This window comes from Nestor notabilis, unplaced genomic scaffold (genome assembly GCF_000696875.1).
Source record: "Nestor notabilis isolate BGI_N333 unplaced genomic scaffold, ASM69687v1 scaffold2158, whole genome shotgun sequence".
In the NCBI taxonomy this organism is placed as follows: domain Eukaryota; kingdom Metazoa; phylum Chordata; class Aves; order Psittaciformes; family Psittacidae; genus Nestor; species Nestor notabilis.
This window is the reverse complement of record NW_009938521.1, coordinates 15,831-43,198: the sequence shown is the minus strand read 5'-3', so window position 1 is coordinate 43,198 and position 27,368 is coordinate 15,831. Positions and strand designations below refer to the sequence as shown.

General features: G+C 35.7%; 1 protein-coding gene across 1 annotated transcript in view; it reads left to right on the top strand.

Annotated features, from left to right (window-relative positions):
- Positions 1-27,368, top strand: part of LOC104409467 (voltage-dependent calcium channel subunit alpha-2/delta-1-like) — a gene marked incomplete at its 3' end in the record, with an annotated part of 96,085 nt that overhangs the window by 58,545 nt on the left and 10,172 nt on the right. The window contains exon 4 of the mRNA XM_010019341.1: positions 23,053-23,184. Within this exon, the coding sequence (XP_010017643.1) occupies positions 23,053-23,184 (132 nt within the window). The remainder of the gene's footprint in view (positions 1-23,052; positions 23,185-27,368) is intronic.

Genomic DNA, 27,368 nt, shown 5'->3' with positions numbered 1-27,368 from the left:
ATAAGAGGATTCATTCCTGCATTCGCTACTTCTATGCTGTCACTTCTGAGTACCTCCAAATACATAGTTTACATCTAGGAAGATGCAAATTATCTGTTTTTCATTTAGCTGCCAGAAAATATTGTACAAACTACATGAAAATAAATAGGCAAAAAGAGGAAGATTCCTCCCAGAAAAAAGAAAAGGATCAAGTACTAGCTTCTCTTTTCACAATATAAGGGTTCTCGACAAGTATCATGAACATTTTGCTTTGATGAATGAAAAAATGGACTAAAATCCTATCTAAAAGAGAAAAGTTAAAAAACCTTCCTTAGTTTGCAAGACCATGTTTGTAAAGTTAATGATAAATGCATTAGTTAAATTCTCTCAGAAGCCCTGATTAACTGTTAATTTAGCTATCCATATCCCTTTCATGTCATCCATAAAAGAGACAGTACTTCTGTAATGGTCTCTTTCTAGTCGTTCTTTTGAAATATCGTAGAAAACTCATTAAATATTGAAACAAAACTTGAATAATCTTTCTAAGGCAGCACAGAAGTTCCCTCCAGCAATATTCATATTTTAGGAAGAGTTACATCCTGACCCTAGTGCAGTAATACTCTGTGTATACTGTTGTATATCAATTAAGCAGTATTGTTCATCATGAAGAGAAGATTCAGGTTTATGCTGGTATTTCATTCCCTAACTCCCTCAAATGACTATTTCTGGTATTTTGGGAGTGGGTGGGAACACTACATTTAAAAATCTTTGTGTTTATGTATTTGAGAGAAAATTCAGTTTTCCAGTGCCATAGACTGTTTCCTCCCTGATGATTACATGCTGCATGTTAATTCCATTTCCGTCTATTACTGGTTACTGGTCGTTAGTATCGTGCTTTTGAAAGAGCCAATTTATATGAAGTGCTCCTTAGGAACAGGGATGTTTAGTTTCTCAAAAGGAAGGAAGAGGTTGCTTTTCTAATATGCCATTTCAGCAGATTAAAAAAAGCTTAATTTTGATCAAACCAGTTTGTATCATAGTTCCATTGCCAGAAACTGAATGCAAATGCAAATGTCATTGAGAGGATGATTGGCCTCAATGACTTCATTTTCAGGCCTCTGGAAATGATGCTTAGGGTGATTATACCAAAAGCCCAACAACAGCAAACAAAATCCAAACCCTGTTCATTATACAATTAATATAAAGAAAAAACTGTGCCACAGTTGGAAAGAACCCTAAAAAACCTGTGACGTATGATTATTATTGAAGTATTACATATTGCCACAACAAAGCTTTTAAAAACTCATATTAAAAATATTTAAAAATTAAAATCAAAATACCATCTTACAGTCTGAGGGTTTATTAATGCCAGAAAAAAAACCCAACAGATCCCCTTTCTCAACCTCAAACCCCTTGATGCAGGTGGATTTAGTAATAGTAGCATTATTTTTACATCTTCGGAAGTTTAGGGTACTAGAATACATTTCAGGATACTTTGGGTGATTACCTGCTTGTTCAGTGCAGCTGCTGTGTTCAAGTTTTGCTGTTTGGTTTCTGAGTTACCAGTTCATCAGGCTGGATTACCGAACCGATGCTGTGCAGGATGAGGTACAGTCAGCCACAGCAGCCTGATGCTGCATCTCAGCTCATGAGGTCAGGCTCTCCCTGTTCTCCACACCGCTTTCATTTCTCACATCATGAATGCCTGCTGCTGTTGTGATATATGTTGAAATTCTTTTTCCTTGTCACACTTCAAAACATTGTGATTTTTTTTTTCTTTCAAATAATGTGTGTCACAACTTCATGTATTTGTACAATTTTTTTATCAAGAATAAGATGTAATTTAAAGTGTAAATAATTCCTTTGGGTCATACATAGACTGTGTGGTCACTATGCAATAATAATTTTAGAAATACATGTTATGGTTGTTTTTTCTAACACATGGGGATTTATTGGCTTTTGTGTTGAAAAATGCTTTCTGTCAGTGGCTTTGAAGAGAAGAAGGAAGGGTTCACATATTGGACTGTTGAAACTACAGTGTCAACACAGCTGGTAAGCTGCACAGTTTGACAGCATCTGTTGCAGAAAAGCCTTAATAAATAGTCCAGTTAAATTGTAATTAACATACAATTGAATGAAGTACATTTAACTACAAATATTTCAAAGGCAAGAAAGTCCAAGATATAAACTGGTGCCGTGCAATAAGTGAATTTCCTTTCCCTGATAGATTTATGACCAACAGTCCCCTTGTCTAAAAAAGTGAAATTGCTTTAAACCCTCTCTTTCTCTGGTTGTTTTTGTATGATCCCTGTAGATGGACTAACCCACGCTACTTCAGGTACAAAAATAATCCTTGAACATCAATGTCTGTGTTAGCTCACGTCTAATGCTATGACACTAATAGTGAAGTACATATGGACCTTTCTGCTTCTGTTTTTTCCTAACTGTTGGAAAGTGCACCTTTCAAGAGAATCTTCACAGCCAGATATAATCCTGTTTCTATTACTCATGTCCTTGAGGTTATCTTTTTCTTTCCAGAGGTCTTTCAGATCATAACTCTTCACTGTCAAGGCTTTTTGATTTTATGTCATTGGTACAAACATCTAAAAATACTGAAATGGTGCTTAAAACTGATCTTTACAAGCTTCAGGAGCAATGTCTTCTTAGCTCCATATTTATTCTACTAATCTTCCTCATCATTCATTATCCAGAATACATTTATTGTACCCATCTTCACACTCCTCACTTTGACTAACAGTGGTTTTATGTACATAACTTCAAGGGTTTTACTGACAACTAGTTGTATTTATTTAAACTGCATTCTTCCTCCATATTCCACAACCATCACAGAAATAAATATTTAAAATTAATATGTTACTCTGGTAATCATATTTTGGTTTATATTTTCCGTTTATGTTTTTCCTCTTTCACTGTTTATTCTAAAATATGCATTATAGGTCTCTTGATTACTTAGATCATTTCTTCCTCCCATTTCTTCTTAAATGTAAGTCCTGTATTCATATAGTACTATGGTATTATTGTTACAAATCCTTCCTGTAAATTCACAAACCTGTCCTTTCAGAATTTAATGATAGAGATTACCCATTCCCTTGGTTTGTATGCAGTCAGTTTTGACTTATATTCAGTATCATAATTGGAAAGGACCTTACAATCATCTAGTTCCAACCTCCCTGCCATGAATAAGGACACCTCCCACTAGACCAGGTCGCTCAAAGCCCTGTCCAGTGTCTGTAGTCAGAATATGCATGCTTTCTGCTGTAAAAATAAGGTAATATTTACCTTATTAGCTTATCTTTACCAATATGCTAACTAAGCATTATCTTAAAGCATTAATTTATCCACTGTCAATTTATCAACATATATTTCTCAGGTACTATTTAATACCATATAAAGCTATATGTACACTTAACTATGGTTCTTTTTAGGTGGCAGAATACATTTCTTTTTCTCAGTAAGCAGAGAAGGAGTCTTTCATGAGTTAGTTTAGTATGTGTATCTGGAGCCACTGAGCCACTGTGAAAACACCTAGTTCTTGCTCTTGGATATAACTTTGCTCAGGCACAGTATCACTGTACCAAACCCCACACTGTCTAAAGAGTATAACTAAAAGAAGGAATTCTTTAGCAAGAATATATTTAATATTTTGGATGAGATGCTTTTTCTATACAATTAAAAAATGAGAAAACATGCTTGAAATTTCCTGAGGGCTGCATAATTCACTGCCCACTTAAAATAATTGTTACTGCGATGGCTCATAAAACACTTGACTACATCGCAGAAGAGCCTCATCTGAAGCTACTTCTTAAATAGCTTTGCATGTGACCACTTTATACTGATAAATTTCTTCCTGCTATTTCTACATCACAGTCAATCTAGTATTTTTATTGCCATTAGGTCAGTAACTATTGATCACTTAGTCATTCAGTGTAATTGTTTAAAGCTACTATGAATGAAAGTACAAATTTTAAAAGAAGAGCTATTCCTCTTTATTTCTAGGAAGGTAGGAGCAAGTGCACAATAATTTCTGAAGATTAAAGTATTTTTATATTTAACATGTGGTGCCTTATTACAGCTGTTTCTCAGCTAACAGCTTAGATTTCTTGTTTCAAAACCCAAGTATTTAAAGTTTCTATAAAAATGATTGATGCCTGTAGAAATAATGTATGTGCTTTGCATAGTGCTGGAAGTGACAATATGCAGTCAAGTTCTTTTCTCCTGCATCTACAGCTCTATGTCACCCATGCTGATCTCACCAGGGGAAGTAGATGTCCAGTTCAAAAATCCACATCCTACAAATCATCTACGCTCTTGGCATTGCGAGATATGGGTCACAAAGTACTTTCCAGTTGCTTTCCACCTGTTGTAAACTTAAGACCTAAGTACAATAGCAATGCCAGCATTAAAGTGTATCACAGGAAAAAATGCAGGAGTGATCGAGCGCACATTAGCAGTACATTTGTTAAGTCAAAATGTGAAATAGAAAATTTCACCAATTTATTTAAAAATCTCTTTAGTATCTGTACCTACTGGAAGATTTCCAGGTGAATTCAAAGTAGGACAAACATATACCCTTAATACACTTCCAGTCTTCTGAAATTTGTGGCTGAAGGGCTTCCTAATCAGGGTTAATGTCCTAGTATTTCATATTCCTTAGCAGATCTTTTTCCTGTGCTAGTAGGTTTTTGAAGCCATAGCAACTCAGGCTCTTTAGCATAGTGGCACTGCCAGTAATCCTGTGGCAAAGGATTAGTGTTGTGCAAAGAATGTTGGGTGTTTTTTTTTGTTTTTCCCATTTGCTAGTTTCTCCTAATTCATGTGTTAAAAGAGATAGTAAATGTTTGTTCTGTGTTTGCATTTTCCAGAACACCAGCCATTTTATAGCCTTCCTCAGTGTACTGCCCAGGGGTTATAAGGCCTCCTCCCCTCAGGATGAAAGAATCCTTATTAAATCAATTCTTCATTATATTAAATATATTTTATACCTCTTATCCTTTCTGTGGCTTTTATTTTGTTTGTTTGGTTGAGATTTTTTATGAGTCAAAGACAGGTAGAAAAGACAGGAGGCAAAAGAAACACCATGCTGACTTTTTCCGGTATCTTCTAAGATGTAATTCTCCTTACTGATCTCGTCCTCTCTCATCCAAACCTTCATACTTGGTATCCTGTTTAACATGCTGATTTATCTATGGATAGTGTGTCACCTTTATCTCCTTGTTTTCCTCTGGAAATACAAGTAGTACTGCATTAGATCTTTGCATTCTTCTCTTCCAGCCATAATTTTCCTTATGTTTGATCCTCTCCATATTCAAATCTGTTTCCTCAACTAAGAGCTCTACTTCTTCCAGGATTTGTCCAGAACACTGTAATTAAGACACACACTTTAACATTTTCTTCCTTTGTAGCCAAATCAAAATTCCTGTGGAAATGGCACAGCTGATGTGTGGACTGTGATGTCCTGCTTGGTAGTCTGAGATGTTTCTTTTTAACATTATTGCATTTATCTTATTTCCTTCTCTGTGTTTTTGGATGAAGTGTGGAGGTCATACAAAAGTCTTACATCTGCTCTGTTTTAGCTGAAAAATTGTGCCAAGTTTGAGCCTGTTTTCCTCACAAATTACTTGGAAACTTTTGAGAGCTTTACTCACACACACACTTTTTGTGCTTATTGTGGTCAGATATCACCAAACTATGACGACACTGGTTTCTGAGCTGTTGTGTTTTTTCTGTGGACAAAAAGGTTCCGTTGTGAGGATTACCTGAGCCTCCACTTTAAATATCTTTTGTCACCTGACATGCTTGCTATTAATCCATGCAAAGGAGGTTCAAGCTGAATTATTTATTCCAGCACGAAAAGCAATCAGTTAGCTCTGTCTCTCTGTCATTGGCATCTTCTCTGACTTTGTATATTTTAGTTCCCAGGAGACAGGATACCTGAGGATACCTGTCTGATTTTTTTTATAAATTTGCTTATAATAAGCCTGTTTTCCTTAGTACTGTTTTCTAAAGACTTTCAGTGATGGTAGTGGGATTTTCTAACCTTCTGTCTCCTGTTCTTTCAACTAAATACATGTGTCATTCTGACATCTCTGTCTCAGACATTGAAAGATAGACCATCTTAGGCAACCTCTGAGGAATTATAGTATCATCCATTCCTTTTGAATTAGCTGCCTACTTCTCTCCAGTTCCCATCATTTACCACTGCTTGGTTTTCCTTTGTATCTTCAAAGACAGCAAATTTATACTCTTGCTTTTTCACTAGTTTGTCTTTCTCTGCCTTGTTTTTGCAGTTGCCTTCTTCCACTGATTACCCATGCATCCCTCAGTTGTTTGATTTAGCTGCTCTGATACAAGTGATTTAATGTCCAGCCTTATTCTTCCCTCCTTCCATCACACCCTCCGATTCCTGCCTGACATCAATTGCTGTTCTAACTGACATTTCCAATCTTCAAATTTTCTCAGCCAGGATTTCTGCCTTCTGCATGCACAGGTACATAGAGGTTACACTTCTGTACGTACATATAACTTCTATCAGAAACAACTATCGGAAAAAAACCCAGCATTTGGTTTGGAGTTTTCAGTGGTGAAATGCCTATAATTTCCATCACTTACTTAAACTCTCCACTATGAATATATGCAGTTGTTTCAAGAGGTGATGTCTTGTCTTGTACACAGTTTAGGAAAAAGAAAATTCCTCTGACAGTAACTAGAAATGCAGTGACTTAGAAGCAATTGAACTTTATGAAATAACAGAAATCACCTTTTATTCTTTAATGCACATGTAACACTAATGGCAGCACATTATGATAAATAACACTGTGAATAAGCAGAAAATTGGGCCAGATGATAGCCTTCCAGTGCTGTCATCAGAATAGAAATTAATGTTTTCAGGTTCGCCTATAGGTGGATCAGACGAACCATTCAGAGTGCTTACTAAAACATCAAATCAGTTGAAATGCACCTTCAAACAAGGTAACAGTGCTCCATTTGGAATAAAAGCAACTGAATATCCTTACAGTAGTCTATCACCTTCTAAAAAACCCTTAAAAATAGAAAAGCATCATCTACTTTAGATACCATTAGGCCGAGTCTTGATCATACAAAAATGTTGTTGTCAAATCCTGTTTTATTTTTTCAGTCTTTTAATCTTTTTTTTTTCTTTTTCTAGTTTTGATACATTTCTGATTTTATTCTCAAAGAATGGCAGTTGAAGGGGCTTCATTGTTATGTTCCCTCAGAAAAGTTCTGCTCCTGATATTTCTGTGAAGGTTCAGGATTTAGATCCTGCATACCGGCACCTAACCCTTATGTTACTCTATAGTGTAATTCAAAATGCCGTGTGTAGCCTGGCAGGTGCAAATAGGTGGACACTTCGGAGAATTGGGACCAATTCTCCCAGCAGATTGACAGGTTAGCTTTGCTGTGAAATGAAGAAATTTAGTATGTCACTTCATAGCATCTAAGTATGTAATAAAAATATTTGCAAATAGATCTGTATGTATGTCACCATGATGACTGGATTGATAAAAGAATCCTTTTGAAGTTAACCATACAGCTGCTGTGGCTTCACCATGAAAAGAGTATTTTTCATGACTCTTAACTCAGCGTAACTCTCTCTGTGACATTTTTCCTGGTAAATGATGTTTTAATGTAGCCCAGTAAGTCATTATTGAAATTATTTTCCTGTGAATAAATGCTTTATATGATTTATGAATACATTAACTAGGGGAAATATTGTTTACAATAAATGCTAAGATTAATAGTGGGATTGATTTTATTTGTATAGATAACTTCTGGTTAAAGGAAGGCATTTCTGACCACCAGTAAGACTTTGAAATGTGTTCTCTTCTTGAAAAGTAATTGCTCCCTGAAGCTCTTCTATTCTGAGATTTCACATGACCTGAAAGAGTTGTCTGCTTTCTCCTTTAGTATTCCAATTTTATCAAAGTCTTTCCTTTCATTTAATCCAGTACTACTAATTTTATGTTTATGATCTGCTATTCTATTACTTGAGAGAGCTGAAAAATCATGCATCAAAGAAAAAAGCCCAGCTGTTAGTGGGCTGATCTTGAGATCCTGTGTGCTATCAAGAGTCACACTGTGGGAGCTGAACAATTTGTTATCAAATTTGTTGCTATTGGAAAGTGTGTGGGGGTTTTTGTTTGAGGTTTTGCTTTGAGCATTTTTTGGTTTTTAATTAAAAACTAATTTACTGATCTTTCAGTAAATACATCCCAGATTGGTGTGAATTTAGAACTGTAAAAGGCACTGACTGAACTCATCACTGGGTTTTAGGATTGTCCTGAGCAGGTAACAATAATGTTGAAATCAAGTCTTTAAAATGCTTTTAGCAGCAGAAATGCTACAATGTGAAGAAAGGCAATGGTAGATCCAAATTCATATTGTAGAATCACAGAATGCTTTGGGTTGGAAGGGACCTTAAAGATCGTATAGTTCCAAGACCTCTGACATGAACAGGGACACATTCCACTAGACCAGATTGTTCCAAGCCCCGTTCAACCTGGCCTTGAACACTGCCAGGGATGAGGCAGCCACAGCTTCTCTGTGCCAGATGAGTTTTGAGCATCTTCAAGGATGGAGGCTCAGCTTTATAGATAACAATCTCTCCTAGACACTTCTTTCCGTTGTTTTGTTTATAAATAATTCAGTTCCTTGTCATGCAAGAGTACACTGTTTGCTAGTACTGGATAGAGAATACGAAACACACGAGAAAATTTTCTAGGCTTTGTGTTTCAGTAGAGTGGAGGAAAATGAAGATGTTCCACATTATTACAGTTTCAAGACAATAGTAACTAAAGTGAAAGTTTGCCTTTCTTCTACCCTCCTGTCCCCTGTTTTTGTAAGGATGCTCTAGAAATCTCCTATTAACAGATACAGCATGACTGTGTATGTTTGGATAGGGGTTGTTGTTTGGGGTTTTTGGAGCAATACCTTTTTTTTTGGGAGATATGTATTACTTTTTTTGCTTTATGACACTGGTAAGTAATTTATTTACTACTGATGTGGCAAGCTCACTTCTCTGACAATTGTTACTTCTTAGCACTAGTAATGACTACTGAAAAATACTAGAAATGTCATCAATATGTGCAGATAGAGATATGGGAAAGGGAAAAAAGGGATGATTGAGTAAGCGCCACTGAACTTTGAGTGAGAGGCTGATTGTCACTGAGCTAAGTTCATCTTTTATCTCTTAAGATTACAACTGTAATAGCGCTGAGATTTCTTTGGTACTTGCTCAGATAAGTCATTTGATTTATGATCTTTCATGAATGATCCATTAGCATTTTTCTTGCGTTCTGGTAGTTAAACTTTCCAAAGACAGAAATACTACTTGAGTGTTTAATTTCAGTGCTTGAGATCATCTCAAAGTCACTGAACTGAACGATGAGCAGATGACCACTGTCATTCCACAGTGGTCTAAAAAAGAGCAAGCTGGAGCTCCTGCATTAGAACTTTGCTCTTTTTTTCCCATTAGATGTACTCTGCAGACCTAAAAAATAATAATTAAAATCCGACAATGTAATATATGCTGATAGAGTGGCTGACAGTGTTGGTATTCAGCTTTGCTATTCACATTGGAGGGGAAAAACCTTTCAGTCTAGCATACAAAGATGCACTGGTATCAGTGAGACTACTCTCATCAGTGAATTTGTATGTTTGGGTTGCTGATACATCTGCTGATTCAGGTTTTACTCGGAAATCCCACTGAACAGTGCATTATTTGCAATATTTAGGGTAATGTAATGCTAATTAAATCAGTGAATATAGTCACTGGATGAAACACTGAATTATGTCCTGATTTCAGACCCATGGAGTTCTAAGAAATGTAGTGGTGAGCCCTGCTTGTTTCTTGCATTTTTGCAGAGAAATGAAGCAAATACTTCAGTTGGTTTGTTTATTTATTTATTTGTAACCTAACAACATCTTACTGTGTACAAACTGACAGCTCTAGGCAGAGGGAGCAAGACCATGACCAAAATATAAATCGCTGGAATGGCTAGTGGAAGCCTAGAGTAGGGCTGAAGTAATATGCAACCTGAGGGAAAATTAGGTATTGTTCATCTCGGCTTCTTCCTGCTCCAGTGGAAGAACTGTATTTTTTCTCTTAACTGTAGATTGAACTGATTACTCACTGCTTTTACGTATATATGTGTATATACACGTATATAACTATACATTTACATAAGTATGTATATAATCTAAATAATTATTGTGAGGAATTGAGGTGTTTTGTATTTATTTGAATGTTGAGGTTTTTGCCTGCTCTGTGAATCCTAAGTTGATTCTGGAACACAGAAGAGTTTTCTTGTACAAGTCAACATCTTTTTTTCTGGATGTAGCTTTTAAAATTCAAGCTTTTTTTTTTTTTTTTTATTTTAACTTACTGAAATGCTGGATGCTGGGGAGGGACTTTTCATTAGGGACTCTAGTGGTAGGACAAGGGGTATTTGGTTTTAACTTAAACAGGGGACCTTTAGGTTAGATCTAAGGAAGAAGTTCTTTACTGTGAGGGTGGTGAGGCACTGGAATGGGTTGCCCAAGGAAGTTGTGAATGCTCCAGCCCTGGAGGTGTTCAAGGCCAGATTGGACAGAGCCTTGGGCAACATAGTTTAGTGTGTGGTGTGTGTGGTGTCCCTGCTCATGGCAGGGGGGTTGGAACTAGATGATCTTAAGGTCCTTTCCAACCCTAACTATTCTATGATTCTATGATTCTGTGAAATGTATTTCACACACATAAGATGTCATCATTATTTTAACCTGAATTTGAATGCACACATTCTAGAACTAACCTATAAATCTGTTTTTTCTAAAATTAATCTTTACCTTGAGCAGTTAAAGCTTCCCAGGCTCATTGGAGCACAGGTCTATTTCTAAGAGTTCAATCCTGAATTAAACAATCAGTAATTTTTATTCAAAGTATCAGTAATACTGTTTATGTTTAAAAGTTGCATCTTTACTTTTTGCCTAATTCTTAGCTCAGGAATCTGATGCTGGTGGTAGTGCTGTGGGTGCTACTTGTGTTTTAATTCTTAACATCACTTGATGTAGGTGGAAACAACATAAAAATATATAGATGATTGATAGTTTTGGTTATGAAACTGAGCTGGAACAAGAGTAAAATATAGAAAATAGAGAAGAAAAATGGTAGTCTTTCTGAACATAGATTAAATACTAAAAATGTGTATATTATTTATTCTTATATAAAGTCTTCCTGTCTGTACATAAACTAATAAGCTGTTTGGGAATGGTGTTTTGTATTATGCAAGAGCTAAAGGCATTATATAGTGATCCAGCCAATGTATCATTTTGACAGTCTGCTGCAAGCTTTAATATGGATCTCTAAATGGATAAATTCTGATTTTCCTTTTTTCTTAAGCAGTAAATACACGTGGAATAGTGCCATTTGAATGCCAATTTGTTGTTGATGGTGGTGTTTTTTTGTTTTTTTTTTTTTAATCTGAATTTACCTTTACTTATTTTAATCCAGAAGACATTGAATATTTAGAGCGTACTTAGCTACAAATTATGTATATGTGCCTTTTTATAATTTTTAACTTTTTTTCGTCGTTGATGATGGAAAATGGTACAAAATACACAGTTCGTCAAAGATCTTTCTTTTTGCATCTCTAAGTAGCTTTGTTGAAACTGCTTTATTCCTTGTTTACCTTCTGGACAATCAGTACTGAAATTCATTAAATACATTCTGCCTGTCTCATAAGCATTATTCTTGACTTACTGTCTTGAGACGTCTTATTCATTGCTTCTGATTATTGGTTCCCTCCCCCCCCCAGATGTTTTTAAGTTGTTAGTACCTCACTACAGGCCTGTACAGAACACACCTTTTCAGATAATTTGTCACTAATGTCTCTCCATTTCTGCAGCAGTTGGGTTCTTGCACCACTTTTCCGTTAGTTCTTCCATTTATAGCCCATAAATTTTTCTTCCATTTCAAATTATTTCTGAATTTGATCTGACCTCTCTAAAATTTTCAAGACGTGAAAGATTCCCGCTTATGTGATTAGATCGTACTTAGCAAGATGAAATCATAATACATTAATAAATAGCTAATTAATCATGACAAATTACATAGCTACAGATTTCTTTTTTCCTTTGCCTTGCTTATAGTCTTCTGAGCAGATGGTGTATTGCCTATTTGCTTTTTGGGTTTGTTGTTTACTGCCACAAAGCAGTATACAACACAAAGCGTGAGCTGGATGCCTTTGACAGTATTTTATACTTTGCTATGGCATGAGCTGTCAAGAAGAGGGAAAGACACCCGAAATTGCTCACTAGGGCGTATATCTGAAGTCTTGTTTTGTGGAAAAAAAAAAAGATCTTCAGTTAGTCCTACACCATTTCTGTAAATGTTGTCTCTGAAGTAAGTTTGTAGGAGCCCGTCAACCAGAACATTAGTGCCTTGCCAATTTGTTGGTTCTATCTTCTAGATAACTGAAGGAATAAAAGAATCTTTTCTTGTTTCTGCAAAAATATGTATCTTACTTAAAACAAGAATAATTCTCTGAAATGTAATAATTTTTATCTCTTGATTCTAAAAAAAAAACAAACAAAACCAACCAAACATATTCTTAAAAGCCTTCCAATCATCAGAAGAAAGCCTGAAGATCTGAAATAAAAAATGCTATGTACATTGACTGAAAAAGTTAATTTTGTTTGACAGCTCTGCAAGCATCAGTCAGTGGTCCACTTATTAGACTGATGCTTTGAAAAAAAGTTTATGAAGTAATTTGTTTCCATATGACTTTTCTGACATGAGTTTACAACTGCAAAATGCTGGCCAAATATTGACTCATAAGCAGTAGAGAAACTATGTACATCATAAAGCTGGGTTTGTGCCAAAGTGCCAGATTTTGTCAAGAAATCACTCAGAAGAACTTCAAGACATTAAAGACTCTGAAAGTTTGTTGCTGAGATCTGACAATGACAGTAAGAATGAATAAATTGTTCCGGTTCTATATCTGAGGAAGATGCTTAGTAAAATTATGATACGCCAAAGATTCTTCCTTAAAGTCAATATTAGAATCAAAGTTAAATTGACTTAGCACCAACACGTTCAATATTGTTGAATTAGTTTCAATAAGTCAGGGTTCCAGCTCTCGTTTTCTTTACCACTGGTGATGTCTCATTTTCTGAACCATTGTTACATGCATAAAGCATTTAGAGGAACTGACTAAAGTAAAATACAAGTATTGTGTAAAGTATTATTGGATCCTTAAAGTGCCAGATTTTCATATCTTTGCTTTTGGGCTGCAAGTTCTAATGGTGAAACAAATATTGGCCCAAGTTACTGACTTGTCATTGCTGAGCTATCTGAGAGTGCAGCAGCTGGATTCCCTTCTGATGCAGCTAAACCCAAAGGTGCACTCTCACAGTGCACCTGGCCTGCATCAACTGTAATGGGCATTCAGACTACAGAATAGATGTAGCAGAAAACAAAATCTCCAATTCCTGTATAATATGAATGTCACAGTCCCCAGCACTAACTGTTCTAATATACAAATGGGCTTCCATTGCACTGCACGGCTGGCTGAAATAGATGGAGCCCCTGAAACCAGTATGCTGTTAGAGAAGCAAAGTAATAACTTTCTCAGAATAAGTATTCTGTTGCTTCATACAGTATTTTTTTTCAAGTTGTGTATACATATGCATAAACATATACATATAAACACCAAACAAACAACAAACCACTAGGTTCTTCCTTTACCTTTCTTGAAGCAATTGCTGCAATGGGTTGCTAGCACTTTTGGACTGAACTTGCTCCTGAATTCATGCAGATTGTCAGAGCACAATGGGATTTAGCTGGTTCTAAGCTCCTAGCATTCAGTTCTGCTTTCTTCATTTATCAAATATGAAAGTTAAATATGTGCATAAATGCTGGTAAGACTGGGGCTGAAGCTTGCTGTATTTTGCTCTGTGATAAGACTCCTTCTTAAAGCCTTATTTTAAATCCAGATTAATATTTTCATATCCTTCTCCTTACCCTGGGAAATGTACTATGTACCATCACTCCTTGACTTCAGTTGAAAGTAGCTGTTTAAAATGCTGCATGACTTCAGAGGTCTTTATAATGCATTCTTAACCATTTTGGTTCCTGATTAATTTTTTCACTCCATAGCAGTTATTCCATCTGTATCTGTATTTACCTAATACATTGGTCTTTTCTTATTTTTGGGAAGCCCTTAGAAACCTGGAACTCATCAGCTTCTCTGATCTTAAAAGCTCTATTTATGCAGTATTTACTCAGTCAGGAAGGATTATGGCCTTTAGTTAAATATGGGAAACCAAAGTAGCTAAAATTTACCAGTTTAAACTATTAGGTATATATAAGGCGATAAGATTTCTCTCTTCATCCCATTCCATTTGTTTTCTGCATCTCTACTGCATCTTCCTGTGGTTTTATATGACCACACAGTAAATTAAAAACAAGGAAACCTTCAGCAAAGACATGATTATAAAAATGGATTTCTGTTTGGACATTGTAGAACAAAAATTTGCTATAGCCAGTGGTTAAAGCAGTGAATACAGAAAACTCAGATGAATCCTAAGAGAATCCTCATGGCATGGAAGCAGACAAAAAAACTACAAAGAATCTTTACTGCGTTAACAAAGATCCTTTTGAGTCTTTTATTGTTTCAAAGGCATTTTGAGTCTTATGAAGTGATTTGTAAGGGTGGTGGGGTTTTTTTTTTATTTGCTTAAAAAAATATAAAGTAATAGGTCCTGTCTCCTGATTCTGTAATCTATTTATTGCATTAGACTGACAAAATACTATGTACAGAGAGAGCAGCTGAACATTGCAGAGTTAGAGTGTTCTGAAGATGAAGCATGAAATCAGTTCCTTGTGTAGTAAAGGAGTTTTGTCGTTAACTTCAGGGAGGCCAGGGTTTGCCCAGGGAGTGGAATACAGCTTGGCATCACAGAAGCATAGGACTGGGAGTCTGTTTTTAGTTCCTCATAGACTGAATGCTATAGTGAAATTATTATAACATATTTTTCCTCTTGTAAAGATACAGGAAAAGTCTTTGTTTATAGCAAGAAATAGCAACGTCTCCAGAGAGAGGAGAGCCTCTGCTTGCACAGGCAGCATGCTTTGAACATTCACCTTTCTAGTACCCTATAGCCCCTTCATATTTAAGAGCGGAATTTTATTCATATTCCCTCTATATAACCTGGAAAAAACCACCAAACCAAGTTTAATTAACAGTCGAGGTACAATACTTATGATGATGCCAGGCTACAGAATGAAAATTTCTATACTATTTTTATGTTCTGCTTCCGAGAAGGCATAATGCAGTTGCCTGTGGGACAGATACATCATCTGTTGGAGTGATGGGACTTCTTCCTTGGATAGCTGCATTTAGAAAATATCTGTCCTCTTCCTCTTTGGCACAACCTTTGGCCAAAACCACCACTACCAAAAACAAGCAAACAAAAAAAGTTTGTGGAAATGTCATTATTTTCAGTCCCATGAGATGATGGTTAGAATATTGACAAGGAGCAGGAGGTGTCACATCTATATGAGCTCAGGTGATGAAAACAGATCTCATCTTACCATCATTTTTTTCACGTTTCCTGCTTGTACATTGCATTCCCCTCACACTCAGTGTGTCTTGGATTTCGGTTGCCAGAGATACATGTAGATAGATTAAACCAGCCTGCTATTCATTAATATTTCATTTATATGGGAATTAGATTAGAATTCATTAGCCAAATCTACTGTATTATTTTAATATTTATTAAAATGCCCTAAACCTCAGAAATAAATACTATGATACATGTGCATGTTCTCCATATAGGAGCTAAACAATATGTGATTATTAATAATATATTTAAAATATAGATTTAATTTTCTATATCACATACATATGTATGTACTGTAGTTATATATTAATGTAGTAAAATTATCTGCAGTTTATTTGCAAACATTTAATATTCATTAATTAAATAGAAATAAGAAAAGCAGTTTTGCTGCCAGTTCTTGTGTTGCCATGAGCTGTGTAAAACTGCACTGTTTGTGGTTACTAAATATTAGCTTCTAACTCTATTTGTAACAAAAGGTTGTATGTTCCGGATAGGTCAGCTTTGTGCTTCATAAACCAAATCCTTAATCTAGCTAGTCCATGTCAATCATTTAATTAACTGGTTAAACTCCAGCTTAAAAGATCTGGACTCCTGGCTCATGTCTCCTAGCAGAAAGCCATTTTAAGACCTTCTGCTCTAAGAAAGACTTCCTAATTGCCTGCTGTAAGTACTTTATACCCATTTGTTATGCCATCCTTGGGCTTACATACCCTTTTCAGGGGTGGGCTTGCTTTCTGGCAGCCTCATTTTTCTGCATTATAGAATAGTTAGGGTTGGAAAGAACGTTAAGATCATTATACTACTCAAATGCTGCCTCCTTTCAGAAGACAGATTTTCTGTTCTTCACCAGGTTCTTAGTGGCCATTTTTAGCAGTGTCCACTTGCAAATCGTGTCTTTGGCATAATGAACAAAACAAACACACGGTATCCCAGACGCTGTGTTAAATGATGTTTATTTTATTGCATTAAGGTATCTCTGTTTTTGCTGGCGATGCTTTTGCTTTCCAATTTACTATGTCTGGGGAGCGCATGGAAGAACTTGCTGTTGATGGACAACCTATGTGTTGTAAGAAAAATCGAAGTATTTTTGAACAGGTGATCTACATAAAATTGAAATGATGATAACATCCATTTCTGAATGAATTGTGTTTTCAAACTACAAGTAATGTAAATTATAATGGGAATTCGCAAAGTAGTTAGAAGATTGCAGAAAGCATGAGGTAGGAGAGAGAACACATTTACATGAGTTGGTCTGTTTCTGGTTCTTTTCCTTCTCGCTTAACTCAGCTACTGCTTCGGATTTACTGATCTCGTAAGGTGCTCTAGTGACTGGAAAGTTACTGAAGTGCTGGTACCCTGGAAGACTGAAGATAAAGTTTAAGAAATTATTCCAGAGCAACATTTCCAGACAGTCTTTTGATTGGTTTTGCTTGTTTTTCTTAACACCTAATTAATTTTTTTTTTGAGAGAGAACTCTTCATTAAAGATCAAGCATATCTCTATAGCTAGTTTAATTTGAGTGTCACTGTGACATCCTTTGAAATGCTAACAAAGAATTAGAGCAAAGTAAAGGAAGACCAGAGTTAATATGTGCAATATAGTCATCATTACTTTCCTAGAGGATGTTTTGTTCATATTTAATCCCTGATACTTCCATAAAATTAAAACATACTTATTTACAAATAATACTTCATCTGGTTTTCTAAGAAAGAATTATTTCCAGTTAGGGGGCCTGCTTTGAAATGACCTGTAAAAAACAATTCTAAGTGGTAAAAAATCAGGAGGTGATGTGATTACTTCAATAAGTTAATTCTGATTTCATTTTACTTAGGTTCTTATACTGTGCATAGCTCTACAAAATCCGAAAGTCCTCCAGAACCCCTCTAATCAACAGTATCTTTAATATATTTTGCAAATATACTCCCCCCCCCCAAAAAAAAAAAAGCAAACCAAAAACCAAAGCTCCAGTACTGTATGGTTCTTTGCATCAGGTATTATTCCACTATGGAATACATGCTGGTATGTTTTGATATTAGAGGAATCAAGGCAAAAAACAATATTCATCCTTCCCAAGTTGAAAGATGCATAAATACTGTTATCAGCAATAGGTTATAATATATGGGTGTCTTTTGTGTTTTATAGCGATAAATAACTCGTTGACAGTTACTGAAGAGTCTATGACTCTGCATTGTGTTAACTCTTTTTTGTTGAGCTATAATTGAAGCTTAATTCTATCTTCTCTTCTCAGCACTTTTATTCTCATTTCCTTCTCCTGGGCATTTCTTATTTTAATGAGCTTTTAGTGTGCTTCTCTAGCTATCAGCATGTGGCGGCCAAGCCACTCAGCAGACAGAGTATGGCATTGCCAATTAATTTACTTGATTTGATGCAGACACAACAGTATGCTAGACTTCAGTAACTTCTTCAGGGAATTATTTATAGAAGTGTCTGGGACATAATGTCAGATATCTAATGGGGAGTACAGAAGTTGTTCACTGAAGAAAAAAGTACATGACATTTTATCATTACTGCTTTAATTAAGAGTGTAAAATACATATTTTTTAAAATTTTCTTTCAGCAATCCCAGACATTGAAATTATTTGATTTTGTTATTGTTCCATATACTAAAAACTGTATTTTAATACTTTGCTTTTTTATGCACCACTGAATGCACATTACCCAACCAGTTCTGATTATCCAGTAATTTCAATTTCCTTTATTATAGGAAATACAAATGCTACTTTCAAAGCAAGAGTTTGTAACTGATTTATATATACAAGACTCAGCAGAGCATTGCTTAAATTAAATTAAATTTTAAGACTTCTTATTTTCTTTTCATCCTGTGCTTTGAATGAAAGAATACATATCCTCTGCATTTGTAAATCCTTATTTTGTTAAGAGTTAGCAAAGTCTATTCATTTTTTCCCATTACTGATTCTTTACCTTTAAAAACTTGTAGTTAAATACATAAATAAACAGAACATTTTCATATCACCTGGTGTATCTTTTCAAACTAAATACAAGCTATTACACTGTTTGTAACTAATCTGGTAAGTTTGGTACTCAGGAGTATGTGTGCAAACTGTATTTAAAGCTTGCAGTTTGTAGGTACACACTCCTATGATCCACATATGTATAAGCCTTTTGCTTATGCTGAACTGGCATGAGAGAAGTAGATGGCTTAAAACATGCACCTAAATTTGAAAAGTTGAGGTCAAGTTACTACTAGAATAGTTCTTCAAATTACTGTATTTGGGAATTATGTAGGAATTGTGTATGTGTGTGTGTGTGTGTGTGTGTGTGTATGCATGCACACATACACATAAGCCAGTGCAAAAATATAATTGGAATCATAAAATAGTTAGGGTTGGAAAGGACCTTAAGATCATCTAGTTCCAACCCCACTGCCATGGGCAGGGATGCCTCACACTAGACCATGTTGCCTAAGGCTCTGTGCAACCTGGCCTTGAACACTGCCAGGGCTGGATCATTTACTACTGCTTTGGGCAACCTGCTCCTGCACATATATACAAAAATATGCACTTGCAAATGCGCTGTCCCTCTGTACCCACTTTTAAATACCATAATATTTGATTGCAGATATCTATTTCATTTATAACAATTACTAGTCAGTGTTATCTTTAAAGAAATCAATGAGTCAACTTCATTAAACAGGATATGGAAGTGTAATACATTCCACGCACTAGAAGAAGATTAATGAACTGCTGAGGAGCTCCCTCCTGTTCTCCCCAGTGTATGTGTAGCTGCCTCATCAGGGAATGGCAGCTCACATATTTTCAGATATAGTAAATAGCTCTCAGGCTTTTCAAATAAAGTTGTACTCTGCCTTGTATGCAGGCCAGGGCCTATACATTGAATAAATCATCAGAAGTGTATTCCAGTTCTTCTAAAGAGAGCACAGTATTGCTCTCTATTTTTTATTGATTGCATTTTGGAGAGGAAAATTGAATCCATTCCTTGTCAAGGCACCTAAACCTCATGTCATAAAGAAGAGGGAAAAAGAAAAGATGGATGGAGTTCAGTGGAATTAGCTGGAAAGAACGATGTTTCCTATTGTGTGATGATAATTTTTATTTTTTCATCTTGCCCTTACTACGTGAAAGGTAGTCACTGATGTACTTTGAAGTAGTAATCTTCAAAGACTTCTTTTAGCAGAATTGGAAATAAGCTTATTGGAGAGTTGTCTCTAACCAGATTTTCTGCCAATTATCAGTCAAAAGCCCTTTCCTGTACAGAAGTGAACTCAAAAGGCAAGGCAGGTGTTTCTAGGATATACAGCATCTCAGCACATGTGACTATAATACCTCTAAACATTTCATTTTAGTAAAATGCATTTTCAATAAAAGAAAATTAATAAAAAAAAATCTCACTATAATAATGAAGTCAGTGTAAATCCTGGTCTCTCAAAGTAGGGTATTCTGACAGGTGTTATGGTCTCTACTGTGACCTAGTGAAAATAGCACTGCATTGCATTTTATGTGTAAATTGAGAACTGTGATATTTTAGCAGGAACCATTTGAAGAACAGTTTTGTTGCTGTTTATGAGCGGTTTTGCTTTTTTTGGCTTTGTTTTGTTGGTTTTTGGTTTGTTTCTTTTTTTTCCTTGCTGCAAGTTCTTGGATTATTTTATTTTTTTTAGGTTGTTATATTTGTCTCTGGGAGAAAATTATAGCAGAGGAGGGGTATGGGGAAAGTGGGATGTAAATAAGATCATAAAACTCTTGACTCAAACTGTAAAGCATCACTTCTCCACAAACATTACTAAGAAGATCTAGTAAGCTATATCTCTTGCTTTATAGCCTAATCTCAACAAGTCTAATAAAATGCTGAAATTATCAGTTCTAGTATCTCCACTCAGTACTTCAATACTTAGTTATTTTACTATTTGTAGATTGTCTCCTTAGTTACTCCTTTATTGTATATGCATCTATTTTATATACACATGGCTATATATTCAGAGGTGTGTATAAACATGGTGACGTTACACAGGCACTCTTTGCAACAGTATTTGAAAATACATAGTAAGATGTTTAATCTCCGTTTAATTAATATAGGGATTTTTTTTCCTTTTTAAACTTATGGTCTGAAGGAAATCCAATATTTAGAAATACATCACATTTCATATGGGTGCATATGAATTCATGGGGTGCATAGTCACCAATTTAGAAAAGTATTTATGAGCATGATTAACTTCAGAACAGTGTTTTTTCCTGATTAAATGTTTTGCTGAATAAGGGTATCAGAGATCTGACCACGGTGGTAAAGACACTGGCAGATCTGGGGGTAGAAGCTCCAGCAATTTTAAGTCAGGTCACAAGGCCAAAGAAATGCATTGGTTTATACTGTTGTGGGGCTTGGGAGTTCATAGACCCTGAAACCTATGTGCTTTGTCTCCCATGTGCCTTAAGCAAGTGTCCTAAGCTCCAGTGCTGTAAATGCCACCATAGGCTTCCACTGGGCTAAGAACTCATCAGGTGGGGAAACAGTAACATGAATTAAAAAAAAAAACAACAAAATTAAGCTGAAAGGAAATTCTTGCTTGAGTAAATGACAGAGCTTCTAATGACTTCATGGAGCTGTGGTAAGATCTGACACAAAGTCAAGTTTAGAAATCCTGTACATAATGCATAATTACACAGTAAGTCAAACAGGAGTAACCATTTTAAAATGATAATTAACTTCCTTTTGTGCCTTAGGGAATTATTCCTCAGTCTTAACTAAACTTAAATATATTTATAATTATCTACTTGACAAAGAGACAGGTATATAGCACAAGCTTATTGCTTAAATGGAAGCTCAGGAGTTGGAAGTTTAATTTGATATTTCTATAAGAAGCTATATCTTGAGAGGGTAATATTATCTCCAAACTACCTTGAAAAAAACAGACAAACCCTTCTGCAAAAGACATGGTGTAACAATTTTCTCCTTAACCTTTAAAAACAAGGCTATAAAATTTAATGTTTTGATCTCATTTCTTTAGTACCTGTTAACAACCGCACTCTGGAAATGGGCTGTCAAATGTCAGCTTTCAACCTGCCCTTATTTTTATTGTTTCTTCTTTTCACGGTAGCAGAGGGCTAGAATGCAGACCGGCATACCAAATTTTGTACTGGGGTGCCACTCAGGTGCCTTAAACATGAACTGGTTTTACTTCAGCTTGAATTGCCTATTTGCAAAACAAGTTGAATTTTCTTTCCTGTGTGCAATACCATAATGTAACCAGGATCTATATTACAGTGTTGACTTCCATAGTACTTATACCTACATCTTTAGCTGTTTTCAAATGTATTTCCCCTCTTGTTCCCTTGGCTTGCTAATCTAGGTATTTCAGTTTTAGAAACATTGCTTACAATGCCGTTAGGAAACACAAAAGTAAGAATTGGTGATCAAACCAGCAAAAAGCCCTTGCTTTTTCTAATTAAATGAATACTTGCAATTGCTTAATAATTATTTAGATTTTCTTTGTTTTGGGGTGGAGGGATGTTAATGAGATATTCACAGCTGATTAAATGACGTGAAAAGCATGATTTGTCATGAGTTACGTAAGGTATTTGTATACAATACAATTTCATTGACTACTGACTATAATCAATTGACTATTACTGTAGCAGTTTTCATCAACATATTTTTTTTTCCAAAATGCATAGAAAGTGTTAATATATTGTATGTTTGATTGATTACATAATGTATTTGATTGATTTGAACATTGGTAGGGGACAACTTTCTGAATGTAAGTTTCTGTATAACTGGCTACATAGTGTTTAGCTGAAATGGGAATTTCCTTCTATTGCAAGTTCATTGTGGAACTGACCCAACTTCTAAATATTAATGTTCACATTGCTGATCGTTCTGTAAGTAACCGCATCTATGAACATTAAGACCTTGTTAGTGTGCTATAATGAGTACTATTGCGCATGCAGTCCCACCTTAATATTACAATTCAAACAACTAATCATTGTCTTTTTTCCCATATAATGCTTTTACAGCATCCATTTGGAAAGGGACGTCTTTGTTACTTTTATAAGAGGTATATACCTAGTTTTGTTGATGTCATTCTAGTTGTTCTTACTGCAGCGTGTTGTAATTAGTAAACATCAGCACTATATGCTTGCATTTATTTTTCTGTAACTGTCAAGTGCAACTACAGTGACATCTCAGAAACTAAGTATTGTAGAAGATACTGACTCTGCAAATAAGCCAGCAGTCACTGCATACAGATAATGCAATGGGAAGAAGAGCACATGATAAACTTAAAATTCCCAAGGAAGAGGAGTGTATTTCTTTAAATTTCCTCTGTGGCTTAGTTAAATGAAATGTTTTCACTTTCTGTGATAGTTGAGTTTGCTTTCTGTAGTCATTGTTCTTCTGTTGGGATATAACTTTGTAATACCAAATATGTTTTGTCTTTAACAGCAACGATAGTGTTAAATGAACTCAACTGGACTGCAGCACTGGATGATGTATTCAAGCGGAACAGAGAAGAAGACCCCACTTTATTATGGCAGGTTTTTGGTAGTGCAACTGGCCTCGCTAGGTATTACCCAGGTAACTGAAGTCTCCTAAAAAACTATCCTATGCCATGTATTGCCTTAAAAATACTTTCAATTATTTTCAAGAAATAAAAGGTAACTAAAAAAATTACTTTATTACATAGATGCAGTTTCTGTATATCAGAAATAACTCAAGAACTGTGAAATTATTCTGCCATAAAGCTAGTATAAGGGAGAAGAAACTAGGGGAGAAATATTTCTTACAGTAAGAAGAATACAAGATTATTTCCTTTGAAAAGCCAAAAGGTTAAATTCTCTTTTTGTATTGTTTTCTATGTGTTGTAGAAATAGTCAAATATTTGCAGGTGAGATTTCTTTACCTGTCTAATTTTAAAAGTAGTGACTCGGTGAGTAGACAGATAATCTCATGGTAAACTCAGTGAAAATATGAGTGCACCATGCTATATTTATGTCCTGCAGAATCTACAATCTTTGACAATAATGTCTTTGCTATTAGAGCTAAGGTCAATGAATACAACTTGATTATTTCAAGCAGCACTTGTTTCACCTATTGAAGAATCTCATTATTGGATCACACTGATTCATTTAAATAGGTGTATATTGTATTGAATTTAGGTCATCAGTAGCCTTAATTTGATTTTTGATGTGTCAGCTAATGGAAAGGCTTGGTTTATGGCAAGGCGTACTGCCTGTCCTGCTGCTGTTCTTGTTAAGTGCTGCTGTTATCAGTGCCAGAATAAGGTGTGCACTATGCACAAGACAATTGCGTGCAGTGTGTTGTCTCTTGCCTACAGCTGGCAAATGAAGAACTTTAAGATCCTTTCTCTTCTGTTTATACAAGGCTGTTTGTGTTTCTGAGGGTGAAGGGGATTATTCTGAAGCTGTTACTGTATCAGTAGCACAATTGCTAGCACAGGCAGAGAAACTGCCTTGGGCTACTTTATAGGAAGAATATTTAACAGCACTCGAATCCTGTTTGTTTTGTCATGCTAGATGCTCATGAAATAAATACAGTGAGATGTTGCAGAAAAATAATCTTGAAAATGCTAATTTCATATTGAAAAATATATTCTTATGTTTTGCTAACCTGTCAGTTGTTAACCAATACAACACAAGAGCCTCTCTATGTACTCTAATTTATTAGAGCACCCCTATAAAATGGGAGAAGCTTGTTTTCCCTGTTTTGCAGGTCGATATGTTGCTTGTGTGTACTACTTTCAAACACAAACTTACATCTAGAACCCCACACCTTCTACTTGTTCCATAGCTAAGTGCCTAAGTCCTTATGAGCTGTCTAGTCCTTCAGAAATGCTTGGGTAATTCCCCATTCCTTAAATTCTGCACACACAGAATAACCAGGGGCATTGACAGTCCTTAAGTTGTATGTGAGTTGTTCTGTGCATCTTCTCCTTCCCCCTTCCATTTGTAGCTCAAATCAGTAAGCCCTTTGGGTTTCAGATTTTTGGAATAGGTCTTTGTGCAAGGTCGTCCATCTTTCTCTTTTTGTTAAACCTTTCTCTCAGTTTGCTAACACACACAAACATTTTGAAAATTTAAATCAAGTTTTATATACCAGAATGGATGCTTTCAACATTTGCTTTTTGAAAATGAAGTTACAAATTGTAAAACATTGCTTTGTTATATTTGCCTTCGGTAAGCCTGCTTCAAAGTGATGAATTTCTCCATAGTGATGATACTTGTGAAAGAATTTGGAAGTGTCAAAACCTAGAATTAAAATGCATAGATAAGTCTTCTCATTATTACCTGAAATACATCCACTCAGCCTTTCCTGCCTTAAAAGCAATCGATCTTTGGTACCTCTAAGGTACAGAGAGTATCTTCAATCACAGATTTCTTGAACTGTTGCTTTCATCTGATAGTATCCCACTGCCTGAAGTCATGGGCTGGATGGTACATCACTTCTGTCCTAAGCAGGTGCTTGGGCTTTCCTTGTCACTGTAGTAACCAGCAGCATGAAGGGATCTTTCTGTGAGTGACCCCATAGGTGGAAAGTATGTGTGAAATACAAGATTATTTTTTATTACATATATCCTATTGTTTTCTATATATACTCTATTTTTGTACTGTTGTACACACCTCTAGCATCACATATACAATTTAATATAATTTTCAGCTGTGCTTTATCTGCCTCTTTGGTTGATATTTGCAGTGACGGCAGAGCCAGTGCCAGGCATAAAATGGAACTGTATGGTAACTTCCTATGTTTATCTTACAAGATGCCTCTGTAGAAACATTAGAGACTTGAGGTATGCTTCTCTTTTGATACATTCATCCATTACTTCATTTTGTTTATTAGCTAGTTTTCCCTAGAATATACTCAGTTCAGCTCTCACTGTCAAATGTCAAGAAACAGCAGACAAGAGCCAAAGATGTAGGATACCTCCATGGGCCTCAAACCTATTTTTCATCTCTTTCAGTTAGGGTTTTAATCAGCTTGATTTAAAGAGTCAGTATGAGTTTTCTCATACTAAACTTCTTCTTCTTTAGATTCTTTAAGAAAGTATGTCTTCCCTAAAGTAATTTTAAAGATTAGTGAGGGTACCTAGTATCAACGTTTTCATTAGTTTCACTGACAGCATATTTGTGAAGAGAAATGCTGAGCTCTATTAGTGTTGGCAACCATCCATTTTGATACGAAGGTGTCAAGAGCAATTTTGATATTTCTATTAGCTATTCTGTGAGTTCTGAACAACTCAAGAGTAAGCAAACAGTAGTTTAATAAAAGAGCTCAATAGAATAAACAAATAAATTGAATGGAACTTTTAAGAAGGATGTAATATATACTTACATTTATTCTTACATTTAAAATTACATATCACAAATTAGTCTTTATTTCAAGGATGATTTCAGCGTTGTGAAATGCAGTGTCCTTTTTACATACATTTGTATAGTTGTAGCAAAATCAAGACAGGAATCTCTATCTTCAGGTGATGAAGATAGATAGCTGATTAAATTCTTAATTCAAAAGAGAACTGTACAAGAGGTGGAAGCAAGGACAATTAACCTGGAAGGAATATAGAAACACTGTCCAAGCATGCAGAAACATGGTTAGAAAAGCCAAAGCCCATTTGGAGTTAAATATGGCGAGAGATATGAAGGACAACAGGAAGAGCTTCTACAGGAACATCAGGAGCAAAAGAAAGACTAAGGAAAATACGAACTTACTGCAGAATGTCAGCCTGCTGTATCAAGCTGGGAGAGGGGACTTTTTGACAAAAGGCACAGAAAAGGCTGAGATATTCATTACCTGCTTTACTTCAGTCCTTACTTGTAAGACTACCCCTCAGTAATCACAGGCCTCTGCAACCAGAGGGAAATTCTGGAGCAAGAATGACTTCCCCTCAGTGAGGAGGATCAGGTTAGAGAACAAAGTAGACATGCACAAGTTCTTGTGACCTGATGGAATGCATCCATGAAAGGTCATGGAAACTGGGAGGGGTCCTGGAGTTCCGTCTTTGCTGAGGAAACAATCATCACTCCTATCTTCAAGAACGATAAGAAAGAGGATCTGGGGAACGAGGAGGTGTCAAACTCACATTAGTCCCTGGGAAAGTGATGGAGCAAGTCTTCCTGGAGACTATTTTGAAACACAGTGGGAGTGGTCAGCACGGATGAAAGGGAAAATCATGCCTGATCGACCTGATAATTGTCTATAATGAGATGGCAGACTTGGTGGATGAAAGAAAAGCAGTGATTTTATTTGTCTTGACTTTAAGAGGAAGTCTTTTGATGCAGTTTTCCTTAACATCCTTGTTTAAGCTTTTGTTACTAAACTTTATTTCCACAGCAAAAAGATGTAATGTGATGGATGAGCTCAGTTTCAGTAGAATTAAGTTCAAGTTGCATTGAAATCTGGGAATTAAAAAATAATGTTAAAAATATGAACAGTTTTAAATATCCATGTGCCAGAATGTAACTGAAATCAATATTTCAGTTTCGTCATTTACGTTGACAAGCCTAACCAGAAAAGCCAGACCCAGACATAAAGGCATGTAGTGAGTATGTATTGAATTATGTTAGGTGTGATACTGTTTGGTGTATGGTCCTATCTGACTTGAAGCCACAGGGAGCTTGAGTTCATTATCCTGAACTACTGCCCAGTGCACACTCAGAGGCTGTCTTGAGTCATCTCAGAATACAGGGAATCTCAATTTCCATAATAGCATTTTGGGGAATTAGTTACAGCTTCTTTTCTTC